Source organism: Capra hircus, chromosome 11, assembly GCF_001704415.2.
Source record: "Capra hircus breed San Clemente chromosome 11, ASM170441v1, whole genome shotgun sequence".
Classification (NCBI taxonomy): Eukaryota; Metazoa; Chordata; class Mammalia; order Artiodactyla; family Bovidae; genus Capra; species Capra hircus.
In genome coordinates, this window is record NC_030818.1 from 24,962,038 (window position 1) to 24,974,179 (window position 12,142).

A 12,142-nucleotide genomic window follows, 5' to 3' on the forward strand; every position below is an offset into this window, starting at 1 on the left:
TTGTTTAGATTACTCCTCCAAAATATGCTTATTATATTTCTGCCTGTAACTTCACTATTATTCAACAACAGGTGAAAAGCTTCATAACTTAGTAATTTTATTTTATTTTTTCTCAAAGGAAATCAACTGAGTAGGAGGAGAAGAAATTGGACCATTTATAGTTGTCAGTGGTTGCATAGTAATTAGCCAGTGCTTGGGATACATATTCAGATTCCAGGCTCTGCGTTATGTGCTTTGTCTATTTCAATATTTTAAAATGCTACTTTCCCACCTTTTTCTGTTTAGTAGTTATTGGAGAAGAATTTCCTTGATGAGAGGGTTAGAGCTTATGAAAAAGTTAATTTTTAATTCTAATTTATTTGAAGTTCCAGATTAAATTATACATTTTAACACTAATTGTGCAGAGAATCCCTGTGGATGTCAAAGAAAACTTCCTGTGTATAGGGCTAGAAATGTGGTCTCAATCACAGAAATAGGGGCATTTTTGACAAAGGGCATAAACATGGCAGAATCATATCTGCTAAAGCTACTCTGTTAAGCTTTATGACAACAGCTGCAAATTTAAAAACCGTTTCAATACACGTTTTTTGATCACTTCAAACTCTGTAACTTAACTCTTGTATGAGATGCAGCCATCTTTCACATCTATTCTTCATCCTAATGACAGCTAATTAAAACAGAGAGTGTTTGTGTTGTGTGCTTTATTTTTCTCTGAAATGACTGTGATGTGAACTTTATGAACAAATATCCATTACAGTATTTTACTATTGGATGAAATGCCTGTCTGCATACAGGAAACCTTGTCAGTCTCAGTGCTAATGACATCATAATAGGATATGAAGGACAGAAAACTAGTGATAAAATCAAGTGGCCCATTTTTACTTGGGGGAGGCTCATCTAATGGAACTGAAAGTTAGTCGAGATAGATGAAGGCTCCTCCGTAGAGATTCATCCCATCGAGGTCAGGGCTGGTCACGTCTGCTGCCTTTGTCAGCCATCATTTCTGTCTTCCATGCCAGATCTATCTTACATTAGGACTGATAACACCTCATATTTTATGGAGGCTTTTCTGCTATAATGTAGAAATGGCATGGCTAGACAGGAAGCATATTTCCACTATTTACAGATGTATGAACACGGAAAGAAAGCATGTGCATGGAAGATGTGTTAGCTGTTTCATAAGGGACTTTAAAGCGAGTGTTCCAAAGGTAAAACCCCATTCAGTAATTTGGAACCAGAACTGGAACCAGTTTATTCTTAAACCCCAAAGAAAATTATGAAGGAAACTGGTGGATTTTTTTTTTTTGTACTGTTTTCCACTTGCACCTTTTATTTCTGTGGTATGTGTAGCATAGGCAGAGAAATCAGGCTCACTGGTTGTCTCCGTGTTTCTTTCTCCTCAGATGCAGACAGACATGCGGATCTATCTGGAAGTCCACTGAAAAGCAAAAGCACTAGGAAGCCTTTGGCATGTATCATTGGGTACTTAGGTGGGTATTTTTTTAATAGAAGAAGAGCTTGGAGAACAGTATCTGTATCTTATCACTGGCTACTCAAAATTAACATACCTATATTAAATGTGAGCCTTTCAAGTAGCTGAAATTGGATACCTTCATATGAATAGTCCATTTATTTTATGTGAGAAATGTTTGATTATCAGAACACACAGAGAACATAATACAGAGTTAGAGATAGGTTTACTTTTCCTAAAAATAGAATTGAATAAAAATGTGTATTTATGTATATAAATACAGATTAAGCAAGAAGAGGAAAATGAGAATCACTAAATTATTAGAGGAGGAATATTCTTTTTTTTTTAATTGAAATATAATTGACTTACAATGTTATATTAGTTTCAGGTGTACCACACGAATGATTTGGCATTTATACACATTATAGGATGATCACCATGATAATTCTAATTACCATCTGTCACCATCCCAAGTTATCATAAAATTAAGGATGAATTTTTTTTTTTTTGGCTGCATCACATGGCTTGCAGGGTCTTTTTTTACTGACCAGGGATTGAATCCAGGCTCAAGACAATGAAAGTGCTGAGTCCTAACTACTGGAATGTCAGGGAATTCTTAAGGGTGAATTTTTTTTTAAGATTTTTTGATGGGGACCATTTTTAAAGTTTTTATTGAATTTGTTACAATATATTCTGTTTTATGTTTTGGTTTTTTGTCTCCAAGGCATGTGACATCTTAGCTCCCCAACCAGGGATTGAACCTGCACCCCCTGTGTTGGAAGGTGAAATCTTAGCCACTGGACCACCAGGGAAATCCCAAAGATGAATATTTTGATATAAATCTTCCACTATTTTCAAACCCACCTCACCCCTTCCCTTAAATAGAGAACGATTCATGTACTTTTTTTTTAATAAAAAGAGATAAAACTGGTGTTTAAACCACCTTTAAACAATATTTATAGTTTTGATGTGCCAATTACGGTTACTTGAGAGGGGAGCATTAGTATTGCTTTCTGGTTTTTATCCTGTTATTTAACTTGAAAATCACCAAATATGGTAGTTCCATTTATATCTTGAAATATAATAAGAATAATGTAACATTACCAAGAAACAAGTTTTTTTTGGCAGAGTTTTAAGATAAATAATTTGTGAAATAATGGTTTCTAAAATGGTTCCTATTATACCTAGGAGCTTTAATGGCATGTTTTTATGCTTCTAATATTCTTGCTTTTTCATCTTCTCAGTAAAAATTAGGTATGTGCTCAGAGTTACATTGAACCTTATTATTTTGTCGGAAAGATTTATACTTATGAAGTGTCCAGACTTAAGAGGTCCAGTCTTTTAAAAATCAAAGTGTAGCCTTAAACTTAGTATATTATCTGGTCCTTATCAGATCATCCTAAGAGTCAGGGTGCACAGCTTCCTCTTTGATGTTACTTTGCTATCTTATTTCCTGTTTTATTCCTTCAGGGCCTAAAGATTTGCTTTGATATCCCCCTAAAATATCACATGGTTATCACAGGTACGACCTAACTCGTGGTGATCTAGTCCATGAAGTTTTCCAACTATGTTCCCTTGCAGGGCCTAATCCTAGAAGCCTCTCCCGCCTTGCAAAGGAAAGTATCTGATCATAAGATGATCATAAGAAATAGAATATGACATTGCATATTAGCATTTCCATAGGTAATTATATCTTCTTCCTATGGGCAAACTGGTCTCTGTCTCTATCAGACAAACCCACAGCGGGGCTGTCCTTACTAACTGAACCACTTCCCTACAGAACACATTTCTGAGTATTTGCTATATGCAAGACACTTCACTAAGTTATTTAGGGAACACTAAGATGAATATGGCCTTGGAATACGGCCTTTCCCTCAAAAATCCTCCACTAGTGAGGAAGGCATACAGGTAGAGACAGTGGAGCTCTTCCTGAATTTCAGTACATAAGCCTGATATCCTGGCCCTCGCCTGGGAAGACGGGGTGGCTTGTGCACGGTTGGCATGCTTGGTGGCAACTCAGGGTCAGTGAGCAGGTTCAGCTTTAGACAAGAGGTCGCCTGGTTTTAGTGGTAGACGGAGGTCCTTAAATCCAGTTTCTGCAGTGTTGCAATTTATGTCCATCTACTTGATCCAAAAAGTATTAAGTAGTGCAGGGCTATGGGACTGACAGCAACATACTTCACGTAAACACACATGCACCACATACACCTTACAGTTTTGTGATATAACCTCTGTCAAAGCTTTCCTTCTGTTACTTCTTAACACTAGTGTTTGAAGTTTGGTGTCAGATTTCGTCTGTATCAAACTGTTTTTGGCCGGGCGTGACTGACCCTGGTATTCTGGTTGCAGAACCAGAGGAGGAATCCTGTTTTCTCAGAAAGCTGCCACACACCAGCTGTGCTGCACGCCTTGTTCCTAGTGTGATGGAGTGCAGAGGTAGTCTTCTGTGAGGCTGCCTCTCCAGATAGACTTTGAATTTCTAATTCCTTCAAGAGTCAGATGCCTTATTCCCTTAGTAAACCTTGTGTTTAAGTGACCTTCTGAAGTGGCTTTTTTTTTTCCTTCTTGTACTCAAAACATGAAGCACAGAGCTTCAGCAAGCAGGGGCAGAACCAGCTCCCTTTCGATAAACAAAGCCATGGAAACAGCACTTGACGCTGATTCATTATGCAAGTCCTTGGGAAAACAGGCTGGTCCGTAAGGAACTGGCTCTCAGCTCATTAAGAAATAAGATGTGTGCCTGTTAGCTGGTGGTAAGTGCACACAGATTTTTAATACCATGTTCTGAGTTGAGAAACCTTTCTTCCCCCTGTCAGAGATCCATCCTTCGAAGAAACCTAATGTAATTCGATCTACACCAAGCCTGCAAACCCCAGCCACCAAGCGGATGCTAGCCACCCCGAACCACACGTCTCTGAGCATTTTGGGGAAAAGAAACTACAGTCATCACAATGGCCTGGATGGTATGTAAGCCCAGGAATTCTGGGGGCTGATCCCATAGGCCAGGGCCTCTCTGCCCTTGACTGCTCTGGAGTGTCGGCTGCCATGTGCAGGAATGTTTAACAGACAGGTTCTTCTTCCCTCTGATTGGACTGTGTGGAAAGGGGGATGTAAGGGAAGGCTGCTGTGTGCCACAGTGAAGACATTTTGCCAACTGCTATTTCTCCATCTTCTCAGAAGGGACCTTTTTGCTCCCATTTCCTGTTAGGAGGCTGATTTGTAAATGAAGTCTGTATTTAGCAGGTTGCCTCTGCTGGATAATGCTCTCACTGTGATGCACACTCACTGCTCACCTCTGTTTTCTTGAGCAGAAGGGATTATTTTGCCTCGTGTCTGAGACAGCAGTGCTCTCTGGGGGGTTCTTTGGTGTTCTGTGGATCATTTTGAATTTGGCATTTGTCCCTGACTTCATTCACCTTATAAATTTTCTTAATTGCTCAAGAGTACTATAAGTCATGAAAAGAATTACCTAGGTGATGTCCTAAATACAGAAATAATAATTTGTTTGAAATGGGAAAACTGAGAAATATCATCTCTTATCCAAAGTACTTCTCCTGGGCTTGGCCATATAATGACTTTTCAGGTGGAATTGAATTATCTTCCCATTCGGACTATAAACACAAGCATTATAAATCATCTGGGCTGTACATATTGTTCATTTCAATAGTCCTAGAGTTTGAAGCTGTCTTGATTGTTTAAATGTTGGCATTTATTTATGAATAAAACTCCAGGCTTTTCATGCCTTGTGGGACTCTAAATTCCGTCAATGGCAGTAAGTTATTTATAATGAGGCCCTAGAGCAAGGATGTGGAGGAGACCTTCTAGTAATAATTTCCCATGGTTGTTTTCCTTCTGTATGACTTTTGATGGTCATAGTGATGTCAAGATGAATAAAAAATTGAGGGTGAAGAGTTTAGTTTGCATTTATAGGGTATCAGTGTGCTGCAGATATGGCTTTCAAGAATTTAGCTGCACAATAGTCTTGCAGAAATACTTCCTTGTTAATGAGAACATCAGCCATCCTTGCCTCAATATGCCTGATGTCTAGTCAGCAGAGGTCCAAGGAAGGATTGTGTCGAAATGTGGAGACGGGATTCCGTTCCAACTTGTCCTTGCCTGCAGCATGGGACCTTTAGATTCAGCCTTAAATGGAATCAAGAATCTTTCTTTTCCATCTTATCACCTCCCTGGACAGTCTAGGTATGTAGTCCTCCTGCAGAAAGTAAGTTCTTGTTTATTTTATAGTTATGTATTCTGTATGGTAAAAAGAGTCTCGTGTGGCTGATGCTGGAACAGTGGCTCTTTAGTGTCTTTCTCCACTCACCCCCCATGGTGATGGCCATTCTGGGCCCCAGCCCTGCCCCTGCGTCATAGCTCCTTCTGTTCTTCCCTCGTATCACAGGCCCTTGTCTCTTTGGAATTTCTAGAAAGTGCCGCCATGTAGTGTTCCCTGTTTAGGGTCATTCGTCCCGTTTCCTTCTGAGTGGATTCTGTTGTGAGGGCACTCATTCTCTGCTCTGAACAGGAGGCACAGACAAGCGCGCCCAGTGGATCCCCGGGGTTATGTTTCTCGAGACCTTCAGCCTTGTTAAGGAAAAGACACTTGTCTCAGTTTCAGAGGAAACGTAGCCGTTGCACTTTTCTCAAGACCCATTTGTGTCTGTTTCCCTGTCGTGGTACAGAGAGGAAGGCTGATTACCTGTGCCTTACCTGCATTATCTCATCTGATTCAGTTGACAGAAGGTTCTAGGTCAGGGGCCTTGACTGTTTTGCATACCATGGTATCTCTGCTGCCTGGCATAGTGCCTGGAACTTAGCAGGTAATCAGTTAATGTTAGTTGAATAAATGAAAGTGATTGAGAAAAATGAGACCTGGAGAGGTGAATTAAATTTTCCAAAGTTACCAAAGTTGCATAAATGGGCTGGGGTTCCTATTTAGGTGTGACTGATTTCAGAGTCTGCTCTTTTGCCCACTGTTATAAATGAAGTTGTGGCTCTCAAATGTGCTGTATTAGCAAAGTAGAGATGACGTAAGTTATTTTAACAGCTCATTTAATATGAGGAATCAATATGATAGATGTTGAAGGACAGAATGGGTAAACAGGGGACACTGTTGGGCAGTGGGGTGGGGAGAGGAAACAGCCGCCATCACTAGAGCTGGGGGAACAAAGTGGAGAAGTTGGGGGTCATCACAGCTAGAAGCCCAAGGAGCTGGGGCCCAGACCCTTGAGGAAAGAGCACTGCTCTGCTGGTGCTGGCATCTCTCAGCAAGCGCCATGAGGCTGCTTCTGGGAGTGTGAAGTGAAACTGGGGACTGAAACTCACTGCTGCCGACAGGAACAAGAAGAAGCAAGTCTCCTGCCCAGCCTTGCAGGTGCCCTCTAGCCGCCCCCCCGCCCCCAACTGGTGTAACAGGGATCTGAATGTCACAGGAGAAAAGCATTTGCAGAGTCCCAGCTCCACCCCGCATCACAAAGCCGAGTTTAAGTAGGTGGATGTGTAGCTGAGAGGCAAGAGGGTAACAAATACATACTTTAGAAAACGTCCCCATTTTTGTATTCCCAGTGGACGTTTTCCTTGGGATAATGGGTCTATTTCTTACTTCCTTAGGATATAAGACACTGACTAACCTGAGTTTCCAAGGTGAACTCGAAAGTACTAGAAAAAAATCTTAGGCTAATAGTGAATTTTCATGGGAGAGTTAATACCATTATACACTGGAATTGATAGGCAGAAATTCATGGAAGAGTCTTACCCTGTGTGATTCAATAATAAAATCAATTAGCACTGCTATGTAATTATCAGCATGTCAGACAGATGAGCACACCAGACAGGATGCTGGTGGACAGAACTAGTCCAACTAGGAGCAAAACCTGATTGTTCTGAAATATCCAGCCAGGCCTCTCAGCTTTGGGGCTTCCTGTCTGCTTCTTCCTTCTGCTTCTTGCTCCCTTTGCTCAGCCTCCACCTTCAGTTGGAGGTTCTTCATGGTGGGAAGAGTCTCTGAATTCCTGCTGGTAGACAGTTTTTTCAGTTCAGTTGCTTAGTCATGTCCAACTTTTTGCGACCCCATGGACTGCAGCACACCAGGCTTCCCTGTCCATCACCAACTCCCAGAGCTTGCTCAAACTCATGGCAGTTTTTTACCTGACATTTAAAAAAAAAAAACACGAGTGGGCAGCTTCTTCTTCTCTTCTGAAAGTCACTGTCTTTCACCTGGCCTTGGCCCCTTAAAGGTCCTGGTGTGACTAGGGCCTGGGAGTCAGCATTCTATATCTTCTTAACCCATGGTACCCAGCCACCCACAGACCTCTGTGACTGTCCTAATGGAACTTAGATTCTAAGGGTGAAAACAAAACCTGCACACATAAAAAGCCTCATATTTGGGAGTCAGTGCAGACCTACCCAGAGCCATATCAATGTCCCTTTATTTTAGTCTTTGTTGTCAGGCTGTAGTTCCAGTGGTGGCCACATGCCATCAGAGTGCTTTCCAAATCCTGCCCCCTTTTCTGACTTAGAGATGACAGTCTTATTGCCAGCAAGCCAAAGGCCTACCACATTCAGCTGACTTGGGGAACTCCAGGGGCTGTGAGAACACAAGGCCCTAAGACCAGTGGGGAGAGAAGAGGCCTTACTTTCCATGTCTGGGAGCCCCAAAGGGAGGGCAGCAGGGAAATGGGATTTGTCTCTGCCGTGGAAAAAAGAACATCTGACTGTTTGGAGTGAGATGGGACAAATTGCTAGCATCTCTGATAATTTCCTGTGTGGCTTTGGGTAAATCATTTGGTTTCCATAACCATTTTTTTTCTTCTCTTCTGTAAAATACAGATTTCATTTGCCTTAACCGAGTTGTTATAATGATTTAAAAATTTCACCTGCTTTATACCACTCGGTCTTCCAAACACTTTATGAGGCAGATGTTTTAACCCTCATTTTAATAATAGAAAATCCCAGGTTGAAAGAGGTGAAGGGATTTGCCCAAAGTCACCCTGCTAGCAATTAGCAGAGATGAGATTTTAAACCCCAAATCTAAGGTTGTTTCCACTGGGTGAATAAGGATCCCTGATCTGTGTGTTGAGTACAGCACGTACCTGGGAGACGTTTCTGTTTTTTTGTGTGTGTACCAAAGCTGGGTTTGTATTTGTAAACACGGAGAGGAACATAGAGGGCATTTTTCTTTGCTCAGATTGTGAACTATAAGCAAAGCCGTCAGCTCTGTCTCTTGCTTCTGCACAGCTCCTCTGCCTGTATGCTGCTCCCTCCTTTTTCTGGAACTTAGGGGTAGGAGCTATATTAGTGTCAGAGAGAGGGGAGAAAAAAGAAATAGAGAAAACCCACAATCACCTAAAAGTGAGATGTGTTTCAGTTATTTTTCCAGGATCGACTCTGACACATAGTGAGTGTTCATTAAGTGTTACCCTGGAGTAGGAAATAGTTACCCACTCCAGCATCTTGCCTGGGAAGTCTCCTGGACAGGGGAGCCTGGTTGGTTACAGACCATGGGGTGGCAAGAGAGTTGGGCACGACTGAGCACGCACACATAGAAGATTTCATCTCCTCCTTTAAAGAAGAGCCGTTATTGTTTTATTTTGAAAACTGTTAAGTTACCAATCAAAGTTTTTATAGTCATATGTGAATTATATATGAATAATGTCAATGCTTTCCTTATAACTACGTTCATTTCTTACCTAAAGGTATGATTCTCAAAACGATGACTCTTGGATTTGCTTAAAGGTAAATGGATATGTTCCAGTGTATATTTGCACATAGACAGGGCCAGTATTTATAAAGAAAAACTGCCCTTGTTTAAGTTATTTAGAAAAGCATTAAAGATAAAATTTAGTTTATAAAGAGGGCTCATGTAGCTTCCTGTGGGTTCCTGTGATTAGAGGCCTTAGAGCAAAGGGGATAGAACAGCGTCATCCTGAGACAGCGAAATCTTTCTCAGAGTGAAGGCTGAGTCAGAAAGGACTCCAGGACTGTACAGGTATTTCAAGAGATGCCCCAGGACCCCCTCCCTGCCTAGGCTCAGATGTTTGTGTGTTGGTATATCAGCAGAGCTTCCATTGCACTGCACGGGCACATGGGGACTTCCTACCGTGTCTCCATCTTTATCGCATGCGGAGCTTTGAGAACAGCTTCTGCTGTATAGTCACGCAGACCAAGGGAGCGTCAGCTGGAGGTGCTCTTAACCTTCTTCTGAGATGGCATGGCTTTTGTCCCAGGGGTACTACGGAAACAGGACTCAGTGTGTCAGTAAAACCAAAGCAGCAGGCTCAGAAGAGAGGTGAGTTTTCAGTGGGACAGAGTCAGGGCATGTGAGCCAAAGAAATGATGAATTGTACAATAAACTTCTTTTTAATCTGCTCTCTTCTGGCTTATTTCCCTTGAGGTTTGTGAGTATACCGCAGGTTGTTATCTTTCTTATTTGTTTGCTGCGTTGAGTAATATCATTTCTCAATGTCTTTATGCAATGAAGGGGGTATCTGATGGGGATGCCTCTAAGTATAATACTGTGATCTGGTATGTGAGTGAAGGCTGTCCTTTTGATGACTTATTTCTGAAATCAATGATTCAAGAGTTCCAACTGTTTGCTTCCCACCCTGGGAAATGGGTGGAGGTGAGGCCATTGTACCAGTGAGAGAGCTCTGGAAATGCATCTGCTGTCTTCACAAATCCCGATAAAAATAGGCTGCCGGGAGCAGCTGATGGCACTCCTAGGCATGCTTAGGCCCGGGCTGCCTTCTGTCAAACATTTTTATGTCATTTCAAAAGACTATGATTTTTTTTCGAATCTTCTGAAAAATTTTTTTTTATGGAAGAACGTTGAGTGCTCCTGGACTCACCTCTGGTCTTCTGTTCTCAAGCTATAATGTTAAAACCTGATTAAATATATTAAAGGACCTTCGAGTTTCTTTTTTTCTTCAGTTTTTATAATGGATTATTATGGGCCCAGTTTATTGAACGTGAAGCAGTTATAGAAGATTATCTAATGTGTCTGGAGAGTTTCAGGACGGTTAAAGCATTATGTGAGGGCAGCGGCTGTTATCTCACATAGGAGTAGGGGTTCTGAGGGAAGACCGGCCCACGTACCTTAAGTGTGAGTAATCAGTACCTTGGTGTTTTGGTGTATTCTGGAATGATGGCAAACTGGCCACCTCAGGGTCCATTGCTAGGTTTACTAGTAAATATCACAGTTTCTCCCAGAGAATAGTCTTCTATCCTGCCCCTGAGGAAAATGCTAGTGCGTGAGCCTATAAGTGGTCTAGGTTTAAGACCCTTTCAGCAATATGGGGGGCTTCCCTTGTAGCTCAGTCAGTAAAGAATCTGCCTGCAATGCAGGAGACCCTGGTTTGATTTCCTGGGTTGGTAAGATCCCCTGGAGAAGGAAATGGCAACCCACTGCAGTATTCTTGCCTGGAGAATCTCATGGACCGAGGAGCTTGGCAGGCTACAGCCCACGGGGTCACAAGAGTCAGACACGACTTAGCAACTAAACCACCACCAGCAATATGGAGAGTTTAGAAGAGAGACCCAAGTCCTTGGTAGTTACTCAGAGGTCAATGGCTGTGAGAACCAGCTCTGGCTCCCTCAGTAAGTCTGTTTACCTTCAGGGGTCATGCAAGGAGACCTTTGTAACCAGCCTATCCCTGTGAGCTCCCATCCTCAGTGACGTAGAGGGGGAACCTCTGAGAAAGGAAGTAAACCTCCGACTGAAAAACAGTCCCTGTTTTGAGGGGTAATGGTAGATGCTTGGGGAAGGAGAGGGAGGAAGTCAGCAGAGGGAGGGAGCTTCGTCCCTGAGAAGCGAATCTTCCTCAGCAGAGCGTGGACTCATTCACCTGAGGAGCAGTCCACGGCTCCTTGATGCTGGTTTTGTGAAAGCCAGCGGGATGTCAGCATTAGATCTAGATGCCCCAGGAAAGTGAAGCCCAGCTCCAGAAGCCAGCTGATTTAGGCATCCCCCTGCCCAGTCTCTTCAGATCCTGGTGAAGAAGTGAGGAGAGGTCTTCTGACTCTGCGGAGCCCCCAGGGCAATGACTCCAGAGGATTACTCACAGCCTTGATTGGGAAACTCCCACTGGGTTCTTGTTGAGCTTCCCAGCCTTGCTCATTATTTTCATTCAGTGTTTCTTGTTTTCCCTTCCAGGCGACTGAGCACTCTCTAAGCTCAGAAAACATCTGAGTTATAACGTATAGCATTTTCCTCCCTCAACCAAATATTTATTTTTATCTGCAACTATTTACATATACATGAATATGAAAAGTCACTCATGTAAAACTGAGGAACAAGCTTGGAGGCAGCTTTGTTAGATGAGCTCCCTAAGATGTGTGCAAAGACCCTTCCCACAATGGTCTGGTTGCAGCTTCACTGAGTGCCTACAAGAGCTCTTTGGGGGCAGTTGTTGAGCAAGGCCATGAGTGAGTCCTGGGGAAACAGGGCGGTTACATTTAAGGTATCTGGGACCAGACAGCAGGAAAAAGGATCAAGATACTGGATACTGGACCTCCTACATTGCTTTCTGATTTTCTTCTTGTTTTCCTCCAGTTTTCTTCCCCTGTGTCTTTTTACTCTACTTTCTGCAGAGTACTACTTTACCCTACTTTATATTCCAACCAGGCTTGTCTAATTTCTCCCTAAAAGTTGCCAATTTTTACTTTATGTAATTT

The 12,142-nt window shown here is 42.3% G+C and overlaps 1 protein-coding gene across 5 annotated transcripts in view; it reads left to right on the forward strand.

The window, feature by feature from the left end:
• The window catches only part of MTA3 (metastasis associated 1 family member 3), a 217,128-nt gene that overhangs the window by 195,472 nt on the left and 9,514 nt on the right, over positions 1 to 12,142 (forward strand). For all 5 annotated transcript variants that reach the window (XR_001296256.2, XM_005686589.3, XM_013967589.2 and 2 more), the window contains exons 15-16: positions 1,404 to 1,490; positions 4,288 to 4,434. Coding sequence is in view for 4 of the 5 variants with exons in the window: in XM_005686589.3 (XP_005686646.2) it covers positions 1,404 to 1,490; positions 4,288 to 4,434 (234 nt within the window). In the remaining variant the exon portion in view is untranslated. The remainder of the gene's footprint in view (positions 1 to 1,403; positions 1,491 to 4,287; positions 4,435 to 12,142) is intronic.